At 43.5% G+C, this 25,638-nt stretch overlaps 1 protein-coding gene across 3 annotated transcripts in view; it reads right to left on the bottom strand.

The window, feature by feature from the left end:
• Nucleotides 1-22,263: 22,263 nt before the first annotated feature.
• Nucleotides 22,264-25,638, bottom strand: part of MYOM3 (myomesin 3) — a 46,740-nt gene continuing 43,365 nt past the window's right edge. For all 3 annotated transcript variants that reach the window (XM_082424809.1, XM_082424810.1, XM_082424811.1), the window contains 2 exons: nt 24,781-24,836; nt 22,264-23,768 (listed from right to left, as the gene is read on the bottom strand). In XM_082424809.1, the coding sequence (XP_082280935.1) occupies nt 23,508-23,768; nt 24,781-24,836 (317 nt within the window). In that variant the 3' untranslated portion in view covers nt 22,264-23,507. The remainder of the gene's footprint in view (nt 23,769-24,780; nt 24,837-25,638) is intronic.

Genomic DNA, 25,638 nt, shown 5'->3' with positions numbered 1-25,638 from the left:
AGCAACTGAGCCCGCGAGCCACAACTACTGAGCCTGCGCGTCTGGAGCCTGTGCTCCGCAACAAGAGAGGCCGCGATAGTGAGAGGCCCGCGCACCGCAATGAAGAGTGGCCCCCGCTTGCTGCAACTAGAGAGAGCCCTAGCACAGAAACGAAGACCCAACATAGCAATCAATCAATCAATAAATAAATCTTTAAAAAAAAAAAAGTCATAGGAAAAATCAAAGGGAAATAGTACTTATAATGCCATCACCCGAAAATAGCATTTAAAAAAAAAAATTCCCCTGTGGATGGACATTTAGGTTGTTCCTAGATTTTTTTTTTTACTACAGATAATCTTGTAAAATACATTTCTTTAGGTTAAATGTACTTTTCTTTGATTTTCATTGAAGCTGAGCATCTTTTTATGTGTTTATTCGCCACGTCAATAAGTAGACTTCTACTCCATGATTTTTAAGTGCTACACAATATTACACGATATGGCTTTATCACTACTTACCCAGGTAGCCCTTGATGTTGGACATTGTGTTGTTTCTTTACTAATCAAATGTTTTTTATATCTCCTGAACTGTCCTTCAGCAGGGGTAGGGGTGGGGGACTTGTGTAGCTGACCAGCTGTCTGAAAAATGTCTTGCAATTAATGAACTGGCTTATGTCATCCACTTGGTTAGGTAGTTTCAGATATTTATATTTTATTGTGGAGACAGAGAAGCATAATTTTTGAACTGTTTGTTCAAACACTGAGCGCCAGCCAAATTCCACACTCTCCTCTACTATTCTAAAGAATACTGATCAAATTATATCAGAACTATTTGTTTCCTTTTTTTAAAAATAAATTTATTTATTTATTTATTTTTGTTTTTGGCTGTGTTGGGTCTTTGTTGCTGCATGCAGGCTTTCTCTAGTTGCGGTGAGCGGGGGCTTCTCTTTGTTGTGGTGCACAGGCTTCTTATTGCGGTGGCTTCTCTTGTTGCGGAGCACAGTCTCTAGGCGCGCGGGCTTCAGTAGTTGTGGCACGCAGGCTCAGTATCGCGGGCTCTAGAGCTCAGGCTCAGTAGTTGTGGCACACGGGCTTAGTTGCTCCGCAGTATGTGGGATCTTCCCGGACCAGGGCTCGAACCCATGTCCCCTGCATTGGCAAGTGGATTCTTAACTGCTGCGCCACCAGGGAAGCCCTGTTTCCTTTTTTGATTGATGTATATATTTGGTTAAGTGCCTTTTTGATGAGGACTTGCTTTAATTTATCCATAGGAAGATTTAAGGCATCACTATTTGTCATATAAGAGGAAACACAGGACAAATTTTTAGTATTTTAAAGGGTTTTTTAAGGGCACTTGTCCAGTTTGTGGAGCTGACTAGAATAACCTTCAAAGATTTTACAGCAGCTTGAATTTTGTTTATAATTGGTTTGTCCTGAAGTGTTTCTCTTGATTGACGAAGCTGCGTCATATTTGATAGATTTGAGCACATACTTCTCTTTGAGCAGTCAGCTGATGATTATAGACTATTTGATTTCTTACCATGCTTCCCTAAGGAAAGATGCTTGCCTCCCTCTCTTCCTCTCTTTTTCTTTTTTCTGTTGAGGTATAACACACAGATTACAAAGTTCGTAGCCAGGCTAATCCTAAATGCTTGATGAATTTTCACATATGTACATATCCACGTGACCACCACCCAGATCAAGGTGGAGAATGCTTTCAGCAACCCAGCTAGCTTCCTCGAAACTTCCCAGTCCATACCACCCCGCTACTGGAAGTAACCACAGTTCTGACTTCTATTATCATCAGTTTTGCCTGTTCTTGCACATACGGTATATGCTCTTGTGTGTGGCTCCTTTTGTGCAATATTTTTGTTTTTGGGATTCATCGAAGTTATTGAGTGTGTTATGGAACCAAACTTGAGTCTGCTTGCCCCTGTGTAGTAAAGCCAATCTACTGACACTGGTTATGGTGAAGGAATATGTACCATTTATTGCAGGGCGCCAAGCAAGGAGTCCAGGCAGCTAATGCTCAGAAGGCCCAAACTCCTTGATGGCTTTCAGGGAAAGGTTTTTAAAGACAGGGTAAGGGAGGGGGGTTATGGAGTGCATGATTAGCTTGTGGACATACTTCTGATTGGTTGGTAGTGAGGTAATTGGGAGTCAACATCATCAGCCTTCTGGTTCCAACTGGTCTGGGGTCTACATGCTTGTGGGCAGCATACAGTTAACTTCTTCCATCTGGTGGGGGTTTCAGTATCTGCAAAACAGCTCAACGGATATAGCTCAGAATATTATCTATAGCACTTGAGGAGGAACTAAACGTCCCTGACTCTGTTTAATGGCTAAACTATTATTATTTTGTCTTGCTTGACTGTCTCCCTTTGCTTCTGCATTTTCTCACTTCTCTGATTAAATTTATTCTTTGGCATTTGGGGAAGGCCTAGGAGGCTAAAGTTTTTCTACAAACAAGAGGAAGGTGGAGGACATAGGGAGGTCTGTACCAGGAAGGCCCCATAGGGTCCTGCATGAACAAGTGTACAGAGGGCTGTTCTGTTGTCATTGCTGTTGAGTAGCAGCCCATTATATGCCTCTGCCGCAGTTTATTTACCCATTCATCTGTTGACTAATTTGAATTGTTCCCAGTTATTGGCTATTACAAGTCAAGCTACTAGGAACATTCTGTACATGTCTTTTTGTGCAACCATTTCTCTTGGGTATATACTTAGGATTGGTATTGCTGAATGAGAAGGTAGCCATATATTGAGCTTTAGAAAAATATGCTAAACAGATTTCCAAAGAGGTTGTACCATCTTATATTCCTACCAGCAAGAGATGAGCGTTCCAGTTGCTCCAAGTCCTTGTGAACACTTGTCAGTCTTTTTAATTCAGCCATTCTGATGGGAGTGTTGTGATGTCTCCTCATGGTTTTAATTTGTATTTCAAGGCTACTTGGTTCTGTGGGTCACTCTACCCAGGCTTTTACTTTTTATCTGAAAAGCCCTTATATTTTACATAGTGGAATATGCCAATGTTTAAAATGGTTTCTGAAAGCTCAAAGGTGCAGCATTACTCTTACTATTATTAATTTTTTTTTGGCTGCACCACACGGCTCGTGGGATCTTAGTTCCCTGACCAGGGATTGAACCCAGGCCCTTGGCAGTGAGAGCACAGAATCCTAACCACTGGACCACTAGGGAATTCCCCCTAAAATGGTTTCTGAGATGACTGGACAGCTTTCACAAATTTGCTTATTCCCAGCCTTGGAATCAATAGTCTCACAGGCTGAAGAATGCCTCTGTGTGTGTGTGTGTGTGTGTGTGTGTGTGTGTGTGTGTGTGTGTGTGTGTGCGCATGTAACTGGTCTCTGTTTCAGAGAAGAAGCTTTCTCTAGAATGTTCTTGGAATATGGAGTCATGCCAGGTGATTCCACCTGTGATAAATCCGTCAGATCAGGTATCTTTTCAGTTTTAGGAAAGGGCTTTGTCCCTGACATTCAGTTTAAAGCATCTGTTTACATAGGATTGGGAAAGGAAATGTGAAAAATAGGAGCAGTTCTGTCTCAAATATAAATCCGGGTAAGAAAAGCCTGAAGGAGTGAATTTTGCTGGTCCTGGACAATTACTGGCAGTGCAGTGACTGCCAGGAACACATCTTGGATAGGACCATTGTTAGATTAGTGGTACATCTCATCACTCTAAGTTATAACTCAAAAATCACCTTCTCAATGAGGCCCACCCTGATTGCCCTATTTAAAATGTAACACTCTCCTGATCCTCTTTACCTTGCTCTTTTCTTCCCCCCAAAGCCCTTATCATCTTCTAACCTTAATTATCTTTTTATTATTGTGCCAGTGACAAGCTATTTTAGCTCCAACTCACCTTCCTATATTCTTTGCAGTGCTGGTGCTGGGACTCTGCAAACTACACTTCTGTTTTGCCAGCTGGTCCCCGTTAGACTCTGCATAGACAATGCCTGAGGGAGATTGCAGGGATGGAGGAGGAGGAAGGGACTTGCTCCTCCCAGTTTGCTTCCTGTTCCGGTGAACATCTCTCCAGCTACAGATCTTCACCCCAGCAGTGGCAGTTCCTTCCTGTAGCAGCAGCTGAATCCACTTTGCAGTGTTGTTAACACCTGCAGAAGCAGCTTCACTGTACCCCCTCAGAGATACTGGCACCAGCCGAGCAGCACCCCTCTCTGTTCCCCCCACCCCTCTCTCCATCCCCACTATAATGGCAGCTTCATAAGGGCAGGGATTTTGTCTGTTTTGCTCACGGAGCCATTCCAAGCAATTAATACTGCGCCTGGGCACTTTGTAAGTGCTCAGTAGTATTTGTGGGCTGAGTGAGTGAGTGGGTGCATGGGTGGATGGTTGCTGGTTTATGACTTCATGTGAATAACTTGTTTGACTGAGTTTTCAATTTAAGTTTTTGTTTTTCTGAGCCAAGATTAACTGTAAAGTGAGGTTTAAATAAATTAGAATGGCATGTTCTTTTTTGAGATAGACACAGTCCTCAGAACTTGGGTGTTTTGACTTAAGGTTCATCTAGTGAAGTTTTGGGGACAGCCTTGGATTGGGAGATAGAAAAGCAGGATAAAGCTACTAATGACAGGGATAGTAGAATATTACTTTGGTCAGTGGTCAGCTCAGGATATCAATGTATTTAACAAAATATGTTTCGAGACAAACTCATTCTAGACCAACCAATAGCCTTGCATTCTTTTTTTTTAGAAACTAGAATTTTACAGTCAGGGCAAGATCATTCGTAAAAGCCTCTGAGTTATAGAGACAGGAGTAGAGAAAAATCTCTCCAGCAAGAAGCAGCAAGACCAAGTAAGGTCCTAGTGGCAACTTGCCCAAACGGAATTAATGCAGTGGTTTTCCATTTGATCAAAGAACAAGTGAGTGATTAAGATCCAAAGGTGTCTTGAAGTGATCACTTCAGCAGCACATATAGTACTAAAACTGGAATGATACGGAGAAGATTAGCATGGCCCCTGCACAAGGATGAGATGAAAATTCGTGAAGTGTTCCATATTTTTCAGCTCCCTCACTCAAACACAGCAGAAGACAGCCCTCTAAGACTCAGGAAGTGGGTTCTCACCAGACATCTCATCTGCAGGCATCTTTTTTTTTTTTTTTTATATTAACATATTTCCATACAAATAACCCAATGAAAGTTTAGTATTAGTTGTTTTGTTTGTTTTTTTATACTGCAGGTTCTTATTAGTCATCAATTTGATACACATCAGTGTATACATGTCAATCCCAATCGCCCAATTCAGCACACCACCATCCCCACCCCACTGCAGTTTTCCCCCCTTGGTGTCCATATGTCTGTTCTCTACATCTGTGTCTCAACTTCTGCCCTGCAAACCGGCTCATCTGTACCATTTTTCTAGGTTCCACATACAATCTGCAAGCATCTTGACCTTGGACTTCCCAGCCTCCAGATCTTTGGGAAATGAATGTTTGTTCTTTAAGCCCAGAACAAAACAAAACAAAAAACCCCCCACAAAAGTATCTTGGAGACACCAGTGACTGAGAAAGTCACTGTTCATTAAAATAACTTTTTTTTTTTTACCTAGAATTTTAGTTCATCAAGCACCATTTAGATAGTGCTAAATTTTTAGTTTGACCTTGGAAAATTCTTTTAAAGATTTTATTGTCCATTTTTACAGAGCTGTAAACATTGTCACAGGCCTCCAGGACAGTTTAGACTAAAAATATATTACTTACCTGCAGCACGCATCATGGAGTTGCTTCTTTAAATTTTGGCTTCCTGTGAAGAAAATGGGATCATTGAGTAATTTTGGTCACTTTGTTAATGTGTGTGTCTGAAGCTTTAACTCATAGTGATATTGCATAGAGAGGGGTTTGGTGCACTCATTTTATCAATATTACTAGTGCTGTTATATCTACTAAACGCTTTAAGAAAAGAGTCTGGTTCACTGGGTGTTTGCATGGGGTAGGTATCTTCTTAGAGACTGACTTGTGAACCTACACTGAGAAACCCCGATGCTTTCCAGCAGTTTATGAGCTCAGTGGAACAAGGTAAGGTCTTTTCCAGCATGAATCTAAAGAAGTTTTCCTTTGTTGGTCTTGAAAGTGGATCCACCAACCCAGGTGCAAATTGATGGCAGAAACAGGGAAGTGTATGTGGAATTGTTTGTTTTGTAGTGCTGTGAATGATAAGATTTCACAAAACCCATACGAGCTTGGCAGAAACTTACAGCTTTATGAGTGCTTTTGAAGATCTTTTTCGGGCTTGTTTTCTTTCTTTCTCTTTTTTTCAATAATAGGGGTAAATCAGGATTATTTTTTATGCATCTTCTCCTGACAAGACAGTAGGAGCTCAGATTAGTTTACCTGTTGGAATTTCTGCAATGTTTATTAGCCAAAGGGGAGTGATTCAGGCCGCTTAATGTTTGTAGGGGCACATATTTTAGCTAAATTTGTCTTTTATTGATAGAAAAAAAGTTTCAATGCTTCTGAACTCTGGGGATCACTGAGACACTGTCTTGAATTGGGAAGAATTTGGAGGTTTTTGAAAACAATCTTTCAAGTGAAATGAGCACCTCTGTTGTTTGACATGGAGAGGGTTGGTCTCCAGTGGGGATTAATATCACAAAGGAGTTTTTTAGCAACAGTGGCAGAAACAATATTTGTGCATAGGAAGGCCTTAATTCTTCCAGGAAAAAAACCCACAAAACACTTTATTTGATTATGAAAGAGGACTGATAGAAATCAGCCTTGGGAAACTGAATGAACATCATTTGGAGGTGCAGGAGGGCTTACCTCATCATTCACCGTCTTTATGGGCTGGCCTAAGTTGGACTAAGTGAACTTCCTTGAATGGGTCACCCAGGAATCTACCTTATGCAGAAACAATACTACCTCTTTGTATATAAAACAAAAGTTAAAAAACTTAAAAAAACCCCAAAACTGGTGGGTTTGGCAGACAGGGTAATAAAAAGCCCCAGTCCAGTCTGATGTAAAACCTTCAGACTTTCATCCAATTTAAAGTTTCCCTTTTCCCAGGCTCAGAAGCCTGCAGAGTGGGGAGGACACATGGTTGGCATCTCCTCTTTTTTCTCCTTTCCCTCCCTCCCCACTCCCTGGGCCCTGTTTTGGGTCCCTCTAGGGCTGGGGCAGGGGGAGGGAAAGATTGTTTTTGGTGGCTTCACTACTAATCTGACGTTGGTGCCAGATTACTACTGAAGTAGTGGAAATCTAAAGATGACTGTCCTGTGAGGTGATTTTGTGGATTTTTTTTTTGCGATCCCCTCTCTGGGGACCCCCCCTGCAGTTCCACAGAGTGGGGGATGCCTCATCTGATTGGCCACCCCATCTCAGTTCTGTGTTTGATGCTCTGAAATCCAGCCTTTTACAGGTGATGTCATCTGACTTCTGGCAGATGACATCTGACTCTCTGGGGCAGACTTCTTTGTGGGTGTCTCATTCCTGGCAGTTCCCCTGGGGTCTGCCCATGGAAAGCATGCACCTTTACCTTGCTGTTGGTCAAACTTCTCCCTGGAGATAGATATTTTATCAGTTTCTAAGGATAGTCTGGGTTATTTGTTTGTGGTGTCAGTTAACAATTTATTGTGTCTCAGCATTAAAGCCACCATTCATTGCCCTGCTTTTGATAGTTAAGATGGACCCCTGTAAATATTTCCCCTTTGCCAGCTGGCATGGTGATCAGCCTTGTCTGTAGAGCATGCTTGGGGGACACTGCAGGAGGAAGGGGGCTTCTCTTCAGGATTTCCATGTTCTTCTTTTCTTGCTCCTGTGATGCGTAGCAGTGTTCAGTGTTCAGTGACCAGTGGTATGTGGGACAAACAGTCGTGCTCATGCTAGTGAGTTTTAGAGTCACTGGGCAGCTTCCCAGTGAGTTTCAGGGGCACCACGTGGGCATCTTCTAAGTGAGTTCTGTTGGCACCCACTGGGTGGCTTCCCAGCTATTCTTCTCCATTAAGTAGTTTCCTAGTGAATTTTGTTCTCACCCAAGTGGGCAGTTTTCTGCTTGTCAGCCCTGGCCTATGGCATCTCAGCAAACCTCTCCACCATCTAGCGGAGAAACATCTTCTCTCATGAGGTCTGAATCTCTTCCAGATTTGTTCTTTCCTTGGGCCCTCTGCCTCAGTCCTATAGGGAAGGCCTGTTCCCTGTATCAGCTATTGTGTCATTCTTGGGCATTCTCTCTATACATTAGTCATTAATTATTCTGAGTCCCCTATTATTAGATAACAATTCTTTACATTAAGCTTTCCCCGTTCAAATTACTGTGTGGTTTCTGTCACCTGACTGGACCTTGACTAATACATTTGTCTTTTTCTTATTGATTTTTGGTAATTCTTTGTATATTCTGAGTCTTAATACTATGTTATGTATTTGTTACATATCTTTCCCCAGACTCTTACTTATATAAAAAGTACACATATGGGGACTTCCCTGGGGTCCAGGGGGTAACACTCTGGGCTTCCAATGCGGGGTGGGGGGGCCAGGTTGGATCCCTGGTTGGGGAACTAGATCCTGCGTGCATGCGACAACTAAGAGTCCGCATGCCGCAACTAAAAGATCCCGCCTGCCGCGACTAAAACCCGGCGCAGCCAAAATAAATATTTTTTAAAAAGTACACGTATGTAGAATTTAACTAATAATTATAAAGAGGACACTTATGTATTCTCCCTCCCAAGGTCAAGAAGTAGAGTACTGTAAACACCCTGCAAGTCCCAGCACGCCCAACCCCCAACCGCCAACCACAATTCCATCTTCATCTCCCCTCCTCCCATTCCAGATAACTACTATCCTGGCTTTTATAATAACACTATCCTTGCTTTACTTTAGAGTTTTAGTACATCTGTATGTGTCTGGATGTTAGCATAACTGACACAATCTTGGGCCCCGTTTGGTTCCTCCTGTCCTTCCACTGACCCTACCTTGGGCTGTACTATGTAGCACAGCTCTTCTCTGTGGAGGGCTTTGTAGTTAATAGATAATGTTTAATGATTGTTAGGTCCAGGTGGCCTCTATGCTCTTAGTTCCCAAACAATGATGAAGACCTTGGCTGACTTACTCCCAGTGCTCAGGAGACGAGTTACTCATTCATAAAGCTTGACTTAGGAGAGCACTCTGTGTTTCCAAGCACGTAGCCCCGTACGCTAGGTTAACTATAAAATTGTCCCAATGGCCCCTCTGTGCTGTAGAGCGCAGCCGTGAATGCTTCCAGATTGTCATCTGCCTGATCCCACTCTGTGAGCAAGTTATCCTATAATAAGCTGACCCGTTGAGTATATGGAGCTGCCTGCCTCGTTTTTCAGTCTCAAGATACTCTCAGTTCAGTGGGCGCTTTTCATTCTCTTCGTCCTCCAACAGTATGCATCCTCAAACAATGTAATTATGTTTATTTTTAGTTCTATATGAACACAGTCTTACTGGATGTGTTTTTTTTTTTTTGTTTTTTTTTTTGGCTGCCCCCGCGAGGTTTACAGAATCTTAGTTCCCCAACCAGGGATTGGACCCGCGCCCTTGGCAGTGAAAGCGCCAAGTCCTAACCACTGGACCGCCAGGGAATTCCCTGGATGTGTTTTTTCTAACTTATGTTTGTGAGATTCATCCATGTCATTGTGTATAGTCCTAACTTATTGCTGTATAGCACTTCACTGTGTGAACGTATAACATCTAATGTATCCATCTTACTGGTGATGGGCAACAGAGTTGTTCAAAGTTTTTAGCTATAATGAACCATGTAGATATGAATATTTTTTTTAAACATCTTTATTGGAGTATAATTGCTTTACAATGGTGTGTTAGTTTCTGCTTTATAACAAAGTGAATCAGTTATACATATACATATGTTCCCATATCTCTTCCCTCTTGCATCTCCCTCCCTCCCACCCTCCCTATCCCACCCCTCTAGGTGGTCACAAAGCACCGAGCTGATCTCCCTGTACCATGCGGCTGCTATCTATTTTACATTTGGTAGTGTATATATGTCCATGACACTCTCTCACCCTGTCACATCTCACCCCTCCCCCTCCCCATATCCTCAAGTCCATAGATATGAATATTTTTGAACAAGTCTGCTACACTGGGCTCCTTCAACTGCTGGGGAGCCCCTCCCTGGCTGTTGTCTCTGCCTGCAGCGTCCTTCCCCAGGGACATTCTCTACATGGCTGGCCCCTTCTCACATTTCAAGTCTCAGTTCAAATGTCAGCTTCTCAAAGAGACTTGCCTTGATAATGCCACCTAAAATAGCTCCATCTTCACCCTTAATCTCTACCACCTCACCCCATTTACATGCTGCTATCTGAAATTGTTAGTTTTTTTAATTGATTTTTTTATTGTGGTAAAAATATGCATAACGTAAAATTTACCATTTTGACCACTTTTAAGTGTATGATGCAGTGCCATTGTACATTCACAGTGTTGTGTAACCGTCACTACTATCTATTTCCAGAACTTTTTGTCATCCCACACAGAAACTCTACACCCATTAAATAATAACTCCCCCTTCCCTCCTCCTCTCAGCCCTGGGTAACCTCTATCTCACCTTTTCTTTTCTGGCCGTGCCATTTGGCATGCAGGATCTTAGTTCCCTGACCAGGGATTGAATCCATGGGTCCTGCAGTGGAAGCGCAGTCTTAACTACTGGGCCGCCAGGGAAGTCCATCTATCCCACTTTTTGTTTCTATGAATTTGCCTATTTCTAGGTTCCTCATATAAGTGGAATCATATAACATTTGTCCTTTTGTGTCTGGCTTTCAGGATACATTTATGTTGCAGCATGTGTCTGAATTTCATCCTTTTTAAAGGATAAATAACATTCCATTGTACGTAGGTACTACATTTTGCTTATCCATTCATTGGTTGATGGACACTTCAGAGTTGTTTCTACCATTTGGCTATTTTGAATAGTGTTGCTATGAAGTGTACAAGTTTCTGTTTGGGTCCTTGTTTTCTATTGTTTTGGGTATATATCTACGAGTGGAATTGATATTGTTTTTTTGTTCATTTGTTTATTATCTCCCTTTCATTAGACTACAGACCCCAATGCCTAGAAGTGTCTGACTCACAGTAGGAGCTCAAAACACATTTTTTTTTTTTTTTTTGAAATGAACGAACTTCCCAGGTAAACTGAACAGAGCATTATAATAGTAACCTGCGTCATGGTTAAGAGGATTAAATGCCACATGTCCCAGCACAGGGTGCTAGCATTTGGTCACAGTTCAGTTTACATTAGCTCTAAGTGAAGACTTCACTCAGCCCAAGTTCCTGAAGTTGATGACGGCTTCTATTTAACTCTCTGTTGCCAGCAAAGATTTTTTTTTTGGACATTCTCCAATTTGCCCAATGCCATGAGGGCACCAAATATCAAGATGCTCAAGGCCCTGCACCTGTTCTCAGGCAATTCATAATCTAACTAAGTTCAGAACATAGTCTTAAAAGCAGAAACTAGAGGAACTGCTCAGGAAGTGAATTCACTTGCGTTTTAATTTTAATCAAATTAGTTTCATAATTAACAATGTGACTTGGGAGGCCTATTCAACATGGGTGAAAACAGTCTCAGAACAAAAAGTTGTCCACTGTTTGTATTCTGCAACCTCTGATGATCCTAGTAGAATCCCAAGTCCTGGGCTGGAAGGTGACACCCACCCTTCAGCTTTACACTTCGCCGATGCATATAGGGTGACAAGAAGTTGCTTAAACTTTTGCCAAACTACACTCTTATTTCACGCTCCTTGGAATTGTAATATGTGAATCTTTGGGGAAATCCTGGGTGGCAGGGGGAGGGGGGAATGGAGAGATGAAGGAAAAGGAAGCAGGGACTGTTAATAATAGACTTTAAATAAGTTTCAAACCAACAAGTTATGATTAAGTGCCCACTGTGTGCTTGCTACAGTGCAGTGAGACTGGGGCTGGGGAACAGAGAGGTGATAATTTACTGTTGTTCTATCCTCAAGGAGTTTATGAGCAAGATGGGGCAGATAGAACTCCTAGCTGAGAAATTCCCACAAGACAAAGATGTTAGTAAGTGCCGAGAGCTGAGAGATTTGCTGGTACAAACTTAGACTGTCAGGGTGGAAGGGCTCATGGAAATAATCTGATCTAGTCCCTCATTTTAGAGAGGAGAAACTGAGGCTCAGAGAGGGTGAGGGGTTTGCTTAAGACCACACAGCTAGATGATGTCAAAGCTAGGACTTGAACTCAGGTTTCCTGACTTCTCCACCAGTGTTTTTTCTATTGATCCACAGGTGTCTCTGTTAATTGAACAGTCTAGCTTGGCTTTGTCCAATAGACAGATAAAATTCTATAACATGAACCACACATAGAATTAAAAAATTTCTAGTAGTCACATTGAAAAAACAAAAAGAAACAGGTGAAATTAATTCTAATAACATTGTATTTAACTCAGTATATCTGGAATATTATGACTTCATCATGTAGGCAATATGAAAATTATTAATGAGCTATTTCACATTTTTCTCATTGTACTAAGTCTTAGAAATTGGTGTATATTTTATACTTCAGCACATTTCAATTTGGACTGGCCACATTTCAAGGGTTCACTGGTCACATGTGGCTGGTGACTGCTGTATTGACCAGGGCCAGCTGGCTCTTTGAATTGAATGATTTATGTGCCCGATTTTCAGGGGAAATCTTGAAGAATGTGAAAGGTGTCATACAGACATCATGGTTTACAGTCAAAAGAGTCTTAGAGTTGGCAGCCTGGGCTTTGAATCTTGGTTCAACCATTTACTAACTGTAGTTTCTGGCAAATCAACTAACCTCCTTGATCTTCCTTTGGTTTAAATCTACCAAAGGGCAGTTGTAGAGATCAGTTGAGCAGAATATATAAAATATATTTATGAATTATATGTAGATATATATGGATGTAATATATGTACATGTATGTATGTATGAAAATGATTTGCTAGTATAGCATCTGGTACTCAAAGTATTATTCTTATTTCCTGAGAATACAAATGATTTGGAAATATTGTCATGTGCTGAGCACCAGATGGGTGAGACAACTTTATTAAGCATGTTTAGTATCCTGTGAGATTGGTACAAAAGCAAGTGGGAAGCCACTAAAGATGTTACAGGATGTCAGAGGTGGGAAAGCCAGCTCATCTGGTCAAAGTCAGGAGGAGCAAACCTTGCTGAGTCGCCAGTCCCTTTGCCCATGGGGCCCGACCCCAGCTGACAGCTGCTGGGGAGATCTGAGCTCTTTGGCCAGCAAGCTGCATGCTTTTGTAATCTGCTCTGTTAACATATTCACTTCAATTTCGGAGTCAGAATTAAATAGGCAGAGGCTCTGCTGGAAGCTGAATTGCCTCAAAACCCAGCTCCAACCAATCCTTTGAGAATGGAGAGGCTCACAATCACCTGGGTAGGTAGGCACACTTGTTTTCATCACTTGGCAGATGAAAAAACTGAATTCTGGAAAGGTGACGTGATTGGGCCAAGATAAGTGAGCTGAGATTTGAACCCACATAGCCTGCCCCCTGAGGCTGCTTTAGGGACTAGAGATTGTTACTGGAAAAATACCAAGTAAACTAAATGCTGTTGCCTTCCCATCTTCAGAAAGCAATCTGGAATCTACCACTTGAAATGATTCTGTTTTTAGTTCTAGTGGTCACCCTACACCTCTAAAGATAGATTTGTGTGGTTACTTCTCAATGCATTGATTTTAGACATTTCTACTGACTTCTCATTGTGGTTTATACAACCTCCAACCTCTTCCTGTTCTCATTTTTTTTTTTTTAACATCTTTATTGGAGTATAATTGCTTTACAATGTTGTGTTAGTTTCTGCTGTATAACAAAGTTTGGATACATTATGTGCATTTGAGCTTCATAAACATCTTTTCTTTTCCATCAACTTTCCACAGTTATCTTTTGATCTCCAAGAAACAGAGTTTACATATTTATCATTATGTAAATAGAGCCAAGTAATGTGCTAGGATGGCATTTTCTTCTCTACTCATTCAATGCCATTCAAGGAGAATGCCCCCAGAGTCAATTTCAAATGGATTCTTCTTTAATACACATCACTGATTCTTTAAAATCATGACATATTTTATTTTTGGATTATGTCTTTCCCATACTATTCCTCCCCCTCCCCTGGCATTTCTGAGCCTCGAAGTTGGGAGAAGCTAATAAAAATTGCTAATCTTTTTTGAGCAACTGCCACATGCTGGGCACATGACAGAGTGCTTTACACATAATAATTAATTTAATCCTTACAGCTACCCAAAGAGGAAAGTACAAGAGTATCCCCATTTTATGGACGAGGAAATTGAACCACAGAGAGGTTAGGTGGTGGAGCTGGGGTTTAATGCAGACTCTGCCTGGTGCCCATGTCCACACGCTTAACTACTATACTCTTCTCAACAGGGACGTGGGTCCTCTTCACCGCATTCCTAATCCATTCTAGCTCCTTCCTCACTCTGTGTATTGCTCCCCTGTTCTTTTTTTTTTTTTTAATTAATAGTAACCTTTTTATTTATTTATTTTTTATATATTTACTTTTGGCTGGTGTTGGGTCTTCATTTCTGTGCGAGGGCTTTCTCTAGTTGCGGCAAGTGGGGACCACTCTTCATCGCAGTGCGCGGGCCTCTTCACTATTGTGGCCTCTCTTGTTGCGGAGCACAGGCTCCAGACGCGCAGGCTCAGTAGTTGTGGCTCACGGGCCTAGTTGCTCCGCGGCATGTGGGATCTTCCCAGACCAGGGCTCGAACCCATGTCCCCTGCATTAGCAGGCAGATTCTCAACCACTGTGCCACCAGGGAAGCCCTCCCCTGTTCTAATTTAGATCTGTTTCTTTACATTTTGACCACGTCTTTCTTGTCCAACTATTAAAATTTATTGTAAATGGGCATGTTTTAAGGGCCATTATTTTGCCTTCCACATCTGTGGAAGAGGTCCATGCAGGTCCTGGAAGTGAGTTGGGACCATTTGGCCAGAGAGTTCTGGGTGCTGGGTATTGCATGCATAGTTTGGAAAGGGGAGATGTCACAGACTGTGTTACCACGTTCCCTTGGTTCCAAAGACTCCTTGGCCCGTGGAGAGGGGTGCAGCCAGCAGAGTGCCCACTAAAGCATGGGGCCCAGAGAAGAAGACCCTCTGGCCTGGGTCTAAGGCCAATACTGTTTTCTCCAAGTGGTTTTTATTGTATTTTATTTATTTATTTTTATTTTTGGCTGTGTTGGGTCTTTGTTGCTGCACTCGGGCTTTCTCTCGTTGCAGTGATTGGTGGCTACTCTTCGTTGCGGCGCTCGGGCTTCTCATTGCAGTGGCTTCTCTTGTTGTGGCACACGGACTTAGTTGCTCCATAGCATGTGGGATCTTCCTGGGCCAGGGATTGAACCCATTCCCCTGCATTGGCAGGCGGATTCTTAACCACTGTACCACCAGGGAAGTCCCTCCAAGTGGCTTTTAACAGCTTTTGAAAGTAAACTCATCCTCAAAGCTCAGTGATTTGCTACCACTGAGATGATTCAAAAAAATGTAACTTGAGTTCTGACTGTCCGGTTGCGGGCGACCACTTAGGGGTCAAACCTGCCGACAGTCTCTGGAGTGCCAGGGCAAAGGGTGCCCAACCCTATCCAAAATCTGATCAGAGGCAGATGCCAGAAATCGCTGAGGCATTTCCCAGGAGGAAGGGATGGTCTGAGCAGCCATGGGGACTCCTCACCTAGAAGGGGCTACTGAATATTGAAGCCTGGAGAGTAAGTCACAATGAGGAGTTCCACTTAGAGTATGCCCAAGTAAGCTCCAACTAGACTGATCCTCCTACAGACTGCAGCTATTAACCTCTGGACAAAAAATAAAAAGATAAAAAAAATTAAAAAAAATAAACAATAAACTAAAAATCTTACCTGAAGCACTGGAGAATAAACAAAGGCAGACAGATTCCAGAGAGGAGTCAACACCTGGAGGAAGGGAATGGCACAGGATGAGTTTCTCATTTTTTAAATGCCTTTCAGGATACTGCAGTCAGCACCATTTGAGGTGTTCAGTAGAACACCTGCAGTATTTCTGGCCTGAAAACTCAAGAGGACAGAGTTGAGGGCAATCATAGCCACTGGAAAGTGAGGTGGAAATCCTGGAAAGGTGAGAGTCAGAGGGAAGACTTCTTTATAAACTCTGTACAAATCTCTGGCCAACCTCTAAATTACACATACATAGGACAGACTACAAGCAGATCAGCTAAGGGTAAAAGAAGTGAAGTGACATTTGAGCTGCTTGCCGGAAGACAATGTTTGTATTTGTAGTCCAACCAAGTTAATTACCTGACAAAACGAGCACAAAAATCAACACTCTGTAGTGGAAATATAACATAATCCAGGGTCTTCATAACATAATATTCAAAACAAAATCCAAAGTTATTTGACATGCAAAGGAAAGGAAGATGTGATCCTTTTTCAAGAGAAAAGATAGTCAAAAGAGACTGACCCTGAGGTGACTGGTTAATGATTTTAAAGTAGCTATTATAGCTGTGCTTTTTGCTGTAAAGGAAAGTATGCTCATAATGAAGGAAAAGATAGGAAAAGCTTGATAGAGAAATAGAAACTATAAAAAAAGAACCAAATGGAAATTCCAAAACTGTAAAATTCAATATCTGAAATTTAAAAAGGCATTGGGTAGGCTTAAGTCTCAAAGGATCATGAAGTGAGGGTGTTAGGTAACATTGATGAGTGAATTACAAAAGCAAAATAAACAGGATCTTGGAACCAGGAAAACAGAGAATAAGAGGCTAGTTTGGCAGAGACAGGGTGCATATCTGTGGTAGCTTTTAAAACATTCAAAAAAATTTTTTTTCTCTCTTCTGTTTAAAATATAATGCAAGTTTATAGAGATTTTGAAAATGCAGATGAGAAAATAAACATCAATTATAATCCCACCACTAGAGAATCCACTGTCAATATTTTGATATTTATTCTTCTAGTCTTCTAAAATATATACAATTTTAATTTTCATTAAATAAGCTTACACTTTATATACTGTTTGAAATCTGCCTTTTGATTTTTAAAAAATTTATTTCATTTAATTAATTTATTTTTGGCTGCTTTGAGTCTTCGTTGCTGCCCACAGGCTTTCTCTAGCTGAGGCGAGCGGGGACTACTCTTTGTTGTGGTGCTTGGGCTTCTCATTGTGGTGGCTTCTCTTGTTGCAGAGCACGGGCTCTAGGTGCATGGGCTTCAGTAGTTGTGGCTCGTGGGCTCTAGAGTACAGGCTCAGTAGTTGTGGCGCACTGGCTTAGTTGCTCCGCGGCATGTGGGATCTTCCCAGACCACGGCTTGAACCCACGTCCCCTGCATTTGCAGGCGGATTCTTAACCACTGCGCCACCAGGGAAGCCCTGCCTTTTGATTTTTAAAACCTATCCTGAACATCTTTCCATGCCTCTAAAGATTTTTTTTGCATCGTTTTTGATGATAGCATACCAGTCATGATATGATTGGATCGTAATTGTATATTAAGCATATTAGCCTTATATTTTCCATAGAGATCACAAATATTTTTCTAATTTGCTTTTTAGCTTTATGGTGAGCCTCTCCTTTCATCAGTTGGCCATGGTTCAGTAAAAACCAGTCACCATCTTTCTGGGTGGCCATCTGAGAAATGGTATTTCCCATGTGGGCAGGGCCCATGTCTGTTTCAGTCATCATTGTATCACCAGCATCTAGCATAGTACCTGGAGTGAAATAGCTACTCAATAAATATGTGTTGGATGATTGACTAACTTCTGATTTGTGTCCCTGAGGGGAAGGCCAGGGTACTATCAGTTAGTTCCCTTCCACTCCTGCCATGTAGCTAGTCTGCTTTTGACCTAGTAATTCATGTCCTTTGACTCAGTAATTCCTCTTCTAGAATCTATACAAGTGAATTTTTCAGAGATGCAAGCAAAGATTTTTATATAAGGATGTTCATCCCAGTCTCATTTACTAGTGAAAAATTGGAAACTATTTCTGGGAACATGGAAATGATGTATAGTTACATGATAGATAAACACTAACATAGGGTTTTGGAATGCTTTTTGGTGATGTGAGAAAATTTTTATGACATCATATCATAGGAAAAAAACTCAGAATGTAAAATTATATGTAAGACTTCTCAATTCTGTTAAGACTGGTAGGAAATACATCAAAAAAAATGTTAACAAGTGGTGTGTGAATTGGGCATGCTTTTAGCTCAAAGGATCGGAAAACCTGACTTATGGTGCCTTAAGCATAGAGGGATTTATTTTTCTCTCATAAGTTGTCTGGGGGTCTGAAGGCCTGGCATCAGCAGCTTGGTGATGTTGGGCTGGCATCTCTGCAATCTGCTTTTTATGGTCACAAGATGGCTGCCCGGCTCCAGGCACCACGTCCACATTTGAGGCAGGAAGGAGGAAGGGGGGTAGTCTGGTGCCTGCAGTGTCTGTCCCTTCTATCGGGAACATGAGCCTACCAAAGAGCCCCAGCAGATTTCTGTTTATGTCTCTTTGACCAGAACTGTGTCCTGTGGCTGCCCCCAGCTACAAGGGAGCCTGGGAAAGTGAATATTTTGCTTTCCAGTCTTGAGAGTGGAGGTGGCAATGGGGAAGGGGTGGGAATATCTGTTAGGCTAGTTAATAAACAGTGTCTTCCATTGTATTTATTTCTGGTTGGAGGGCTTATGGATATATTTTTTAAAAATTTTATTGAAGTATAGTTGACTTACAATGTTGTGTTAATTTCTGCTGTACAGCAAAGTGATTCAGTTATACATGTATATATTATTTTTCATGTTCTTTTCCATTATAGTTTATCACAGGATATTGAATATAGTTCCCTGTGCTATACAGCAGGACCTTGTTGTTTATCCATCCTATATATAATAGTTTCTGTCTGCTAATCCCAAACTCCCAATCCTTCCTTCCCCTCCCAGGCAACCACAAGTCTGTTCGGCTTATGGATATTTTTACTTTTCTTCTTGGTTCTTTTCTGTCTCGTCCAATTTTTCTACAGCAACCATTTATCATTTCTATCATTGGAAGAATACAACAGATGCTACTTTAAAAATCCCTTGTGAGGTTGTGGACTCCCGTCTCTGGAAGTGTCTGTACTGTCATCAGTCAAAAAAGTACAGAAGGAACTGTTGAATTCTGTGGGAGCTGGATTAGCCCGTCTATCTTCCCCAGCAACTGAGACTACAGGGAATGGGTGGGTGGGGAAATCTGTCATTTATTTTGATCCTCTCAGGCACCACGCTAGTTACTCGGCAAGCATCCCCTCATTTAATTTTCACAGCAGCCCTCCTTTACAGACGAGACACAGGAACTTTAAATTACTTAATTAAGGCACACACATCAAGTAAAGCAAAGCTGGATCTCAGATTATAGCACCAAGCTTTAAATCTGTATATTCCTGCCACATAGTAAGCTCAGCAAACTTGTGCTGAATGAATGCAGAGTCAACGAATCAATAGGATGCATAATGTTTTTTTTAAACTACAGCTATGACTTGATAATTATTTCTTGTAGAACATCTCTGTTACCATTAATTTTAATTAGTGTGATTGAAAAATAGCAGGCTGTGTACATTGCCTGCCAGAGAGGAACCCTGTGCTCACTCGCCTGTAACTAATGTCCTTGACTAATTGCTGGCTAAGTAACTCATATGACTCTAGATGAAAAGACGGCCAAGGGTTTGTCTCCCGTGGAGTCTTTAAATATTTTTATTATGAAAAAATTCCAAACATATACGAAAGTAGAGAGCATGGTACCCATATACCCATCACCCAGCTTCAAGAATCATCAATGTTTTGCTAACTTTTTCATTTACTTCTCTTTATTTCATTTATTTCTCTTCCTCTTACTTTTTTTTTTTTTTTTTAAACTGGAGTATTTTCAAGCAAACCCAAAGTCTCATTTCGCCAAGAACATTTCTATAATTGGAATGAAAAGGCTTTTGTGTGGCCCCGTGTTTCTCTTTCTTTAGATCTGCTATAGCACAGGAAGCGGTGATATAAAAGTCAGCCCAGGGACACAAGGGTTTCTGGGAGGCCCAGGAGAGGAGGGGCACATTCCTCACAGGCTGTGCAATTTGTTTTGCTCTCAACCCAGGGCACTTCTTGGCTGAAACTCCTCCCGCCTCAGAATTGAAACTTTTCTCAAATGCTGAAAATAAACTATCTGGCTTCTAGCTAGAGACATCTGGGAAGTGTTGCTTCTGAAACTATTTTTGGCATGAAAATGTCACCCGGAGCTGCTGGAAGTGATTTGGAAGTTTTGAGGTATTGAAAGCATCTGATGAGCGGTGCCTGAGGCCAAGTGGGTAGAGGTTAATTATTACACAGGCCAGGCATTTCCCATCAGGGTTCTTATTCCTCATGCGCTTCCTGTTTACGGCTCTCAATTCTTTAGGTCAAGGATGGCACTGGGGTTGGTATGTGAAAGGTGGCAGAACGGGTGTGGGGAGGGGGCCGCTGCTATGATAAAGGGGGAACACGCTGGCTGGCTGGCCTTCCTTCAGCCTGCACGCCCTGCCTGGCTCCCTGGAAGTCCAGCGTGCCAGGAGATCCACGGAGGGTTCCTGGAGAATGCCAGGACCATGTGTTCGCTGATGGTTTTCACCAGATAAGAGACAAAGTTTCTGACTTTCTGAGTCCCATGCAGGGTACCAGGGATCAGGCTGGACCAACAGAGATGCTTTCCAGGATGAGCCAGTAAAGAATAACACAAGGAGCAAGTGGGAACTGTAAAGATGGAAGAATCAGACGGATTCAGAAATTGGGATGCTGGAAGCAGCCCAGGCCAGGGGCAGGAGTGGAGGCCATTGGGAACAGGCTGAGGAGAGGAGAATAAAGTCAAGGCCAGTGGTTCAGGCTGCAGAGTGTGAAAGACGTGGAGCTGCGGAGTCTGGCTTCGTTGGATGACGGTGTGCCACTGCTACCTACCCTGGGCTCAGGGAATATAGAATAGATGAAGATGGGAAAGACCCCTGGGGAGGTGGTTGATTCATAACTCTGAGCTGGTTTGGCTCACAACACTTCGGACACCAAATGCGCGGGTTATTTTAACACCAACAACCAGTTCTCCAAATATCCAGACACCAACTGGGTGTCCTACAATTCAATTCAATTTTGACACTAACCACCCAGAGGTAGAGTCAGACTCCACAAGGTTGTCACCTGTACTTCTGACCAACTGGCAATAAGTCGAGGGTTCCCATGACTCCCTCCTCAGAGTCGATAATTTGCTGGAATGGCTCACAAAACTCAGGGAAACATTTTACTTACGGTTTCTGGTTTATTATGAAGGATACAAATGGACAATCAGATGAAGAGGTCCACAGGGCAAGGAGCCGGGGAGTGTGGAGGGAGCTCCCACGCCCTCTCTAAGTGCACCACGCTCCCAGCACCTTGATGTGTCCACAAACCCAGAAGCCCTCGGAATCCTGTCGCTTAGCAAGTTTTAATGGAGCGTTCAGTACTTAGGCATGATTCATTAAATCATTGGCCATTGGTGATTAACTCAATCTCTAGTCTCTCTCTCCTCTCCAGAGGGAAGTGGAGGTGGCTGGGGGCAGAAAGTTCCAACCCTCTAGTCCTGCCTTGGTCTTTCTGGTGACCAGCTCCCATCCTGAAGCTATCTAAGGGCCCCCAGTCACCAGCCGTCTTATTAGCATGCAGAAGATGCTCTTTTCACCCTGGAGATCCCAAGGGTTTTAGGAGCTGTGTGTCCCAAACCAAGAACAAAGTCCAGATATAAAATTTTTAAATTTTATCACAATATCCTTTAGCAAGGTCCTTTCTCCCACTCGAGTGGCACTTGGGGTTTACTTGGGATTAAGTGGGAGGAGCTAAGACAGAGAACAGCGAAAGGTCTCAGGGACCTCCATCCCCACTGCCCCACCCTGGACCTGCCCTGTCCACAGTCTTCCTAGGTAGGAGGTAGTGTCAGCTGAAAGGACCCTCAAAAATGACCTTTCAGACTTCTTGCTTTATAGATGGGAAATTGAGGCCCAGACAAAGGAAAAAAAAAATGCCCAAGATCCCACAGTGAGTGCTTGGCTTCAAGCCTGGGTGTGTTTGCCTCCAAGACCTGCATAATCCTCCATACTCGTTCCCAGCCAGGGCACGGCAGGACACCTGGCCCCCTCGCCCCCCTCACTGAACACCTGACCTGACTGCACCTGTAGCTGCTGGGGGTATAAGTTACCCATCATGCCTTGATGCGCGTGTAGGTGGTAAATGTAGGAGTGATTCATTTTACCTTTAAATTCAGAAATCATTTCAGAAATCAGAGGTGGGTGTTATGTTTTGGTGTTGGGAGTACAGATGAGTTTTATTTTCTCCTTCAACATTTCAAGGTTTTCCAAAATTTTTACAACAAACATCTCTAACTTTATAAACCCCACCCCTCCCAATCTGATTTGAAAAAAGAAGGAAACTGGAGGGTGGTGAAATGCCCAGCTCCGTATTGAGGTCCAGCAAGCAAGGCCAACCAGCATCTGTCCCGCCAGGCAGAGGCCCTGAGCTGGAAGTCCTGAAGGTCATCCAACTCTCCGGCCTGGCATCCAAGGCCACCCAGGCAGCATCACCCCCACGCCTCACCTTTGCTCTCACCATCCCCTGCTCCTGAAATCTCTTCCCATGACCATCACCAAATCCAACTTCTTTTTTCAGGGCCCAACCACCAATTCTGCTAGTTCCATGAAGGTGTTTTAAAGCTCACCTTCCCTAGTTGGGATGAACGCCTGTCTCCCTCCTCTGACCACCAGTGGAACTTTATGTGAACCTGTTTTATAATCCTGATCATCTGACTTGTCCTGGAGTCATTTGCACCCAGGTCTGACTCTCCTCCTGGGCTGAGGTGTCCTTGAGGGCGGGGCCTGCATATTATGTATCTTTGTGCTCCCGACGCCATCTGCAGCCTGGCACACGCTAGACTTCAAATGAATGTTCGTTGAACTTAAGTGAATTGAAAATACAGTATCCAAAAGGGGGTACTGTGATAAATCCGTTTACAAGGCGGGTGGGCGGTGCATCAACCTCGGCACTATTGTCATTTGGGGTTGAATTCTATGTGCTGTTGTGCTTAGTAGGCTGCTACCTACTAGACGCCAGCGGACATCCCCAGCTGTGACAACCCAAAATTTGGACACTGCCAAATGTCTCCTGGGGGACAAAACTGCCTCCTGTTGAGAATCACTGGTGTGTGGTTTCAAGGGTTTTCATAAACAATCCCTAGGAGTAGGAATTCCCATGTGATAGATGAGGAAGGCAAGGCTCATGGAGAGTTTAGAGCCGAAACAGTTTTGCATGTAGGTCTCCCATTCCAAGTCCAGTGCTGATCCCGTTATCCTGGAGGCCTCCCAGGACCCCAGCAAGGTCTCTGCTTCTCCACTTTGGTGTAGCTACTCCACTCCCATGTCCCGGGTTCCACAATGTCCAACCCCCCCTGCCCCGCCTCCGTGGCTTGTGCCAGGCTGTGAGCCGCTGGTTGACCCTCCTAGTCCGTGCAGACTAGACCTCAGGCTGTGCCTGGATCCGACCGTCACACCTTCAGCACCTTGCCCTCCTCCCCGTGCTTGAACACGCTGATGGTGACCTGGCCCGTCTCGGAGCCATACTTGTTCTTGACGAAGACACCATAGCGCCCGCTGTCCTCACTGTTGACCCTCTCGATGGTGATGGTGACCTCCGACCCCCTCACCTCCATGTGGTAGCGGTCAAGGAAGGTGATGGGCTGGTCGTTCTTCAGCCAAGAGATTTCAGGGAAAGGATCTCCTGAGATGACGCAGGTCAGGCACAGGGTCTGTTTGAAAGGACAGGAAGGGAACGGTCAGTCCACCCACTTGGAATAACCCTTGGTATCACCTTCACACTCCCAGCGAGCTCCCAGTGCAAGCTGCTCCTTGTGGTAAGTTCATTATGTGTGTTTTATTGTGACCCATAAAGTAATAACAGTAAAGGGAGATGTTTTACTCTAACCCCACATCCTCCATTCTCAACATTTCTATGGGAACACTTAACTAGTTAGACTGTCAGGCCGTTATTACTTTAGCAATTACCTGCCCCAGAATGGCCTGGACTTTGCTTTATTGCTTTTTATTGTATATTTCATTATGATTTTACCATGCAAATAAGGCTAGATTGCTTTAACATAAAGATTTAAGAATTGAGTTTGAAAATTCTCAACAGAGCAACTCTCACTGCAGAGGCACTCTAGTGTAATGGCCAGACACTCAGATTCTGGAGCTGGGCTGCCAGGCTGTGAATCTCAGCTCGGCTCCTTTAAGCTGTATGACCTTAGGTAAGTCCCTTAACCTTTCTGGGCCTCAGTTTCCTCAGCTATAAAGTATGACTAGTAATAACACACTATTTCATGTGGTTGCCTTGACGTTTAAATAATGGAATAGTGCCTGGAACAAAGGAAGCAACATGAAAACGTTAGCTATCAGTTTCTAGAACATTAGACTTGCGTAACTTCAGTCCTGAAAGGGCTTTTTAGGTATCATCTAGTCAAACTCCTGGGGAAACTGAAGTTCACACGGAGAAGTCCGTGACACCCAGGGCCACCTGGAGAGATGGGGTAGAACCGGGGTGAGCACAGGCCTGTCACCCCCACCACGGGCCTGACACCAGGCTCAGTGTCTTTCCTTTATACTACATGTGACCAGTGAGGTCCGGTCACTCGGCCAGACTCCGGCGCATCCAGCCCCTTCGGCTCTGGAATCCACGGTGCTTCGTTGCTTCGTGATCTTTGATGGATACAGGAGGGAACCCAGGGTGGGACTGCCGGCCGTGGGCTGGGGGACAGTCAGTACCTTATCTTCCATGATCGTGGCCACGTCCGGCAGGCCCCTCACCACTTTGGCACGATCTGGAAGGGAAAAACGAGACCCCCAGTGATGAATGTTTTCCTGCCAGCTGCTTCCCAGCAGCAGGTTCCACGCAGTTGAGGTTTATTTTTAAGCAATGCTTCTTTTTCTTATTTGCATCATTTTGGGTGGACATCCTTAAACTTGTATTATATTATTTCCTTGCCTTTATAAACATTAGATAGGGGACGTAATGTGTTTCTGTCATTGACTTGAGGTTATTATCGTGGCTGGTGGTACCTGGAGGTGACAGTGAGGTGCCCCTCCCCTGAGGACTGGGAGAGAAGGTGGTAAGATTGCTCTGACCCTAAACTGGCAAAATGCACACAACGGGTGTGACGAACCAGCTCAGGCAGTGAATAGGAAGGAAGCTTTCGGGACACTGATTCTGGTCGAGGGAGGGGACCTGGTGGCCATGGCGGCTGGGCAGGAAGAGACTGTGGTTGTAAATCACTAAGCAGAAAGCCAACACGTCGCAATCGAGGCTGTGGGAACGGACCCTAGACCACGATCAGGGATGTGCCAAGAGCCTAAAGTGGCTGGTGTCTGTGCAACGGATGTAGGGGAGAAGGAGCCTGAATCAGGGTTGAGGGGGGAGGGGAAGGATGGCCCCAGAGATGGACACTGTTGTGGGAGGATCGTTCACCAGGCCCATCATGGCGGGCCAAACAATCCACTTCCCTCGACTCTCAACTGGGCCAGTCCTAGCAACCACAGGTGGTGAGTTCAGGTCCCTCTGTTAGGGTCCTGGAGGGGGGGTGTCCTGTGAAGAGACTCGGCACTCCAGGATGGGGGGGGGGCGAT

This window comes from Balaenoptera physalus (genome assembly GCF_965194825.1).
Source record: "Balaenoptera physalus genome assembly, chromosome: 1".
Taxonomy (NCBI): domain Eukaryota; kingdom Metazoa; phylum Chordata; class Mammalia; order Artiodactyla; family Balaenopteridae; genus Balaenoptera; species Balaenoptera physalus.
The sequence above is the reverse complement of the archived record's forward strand: the minus strand, read 5'-3'. Positions and strand labels throughout refer to the sequence as shown.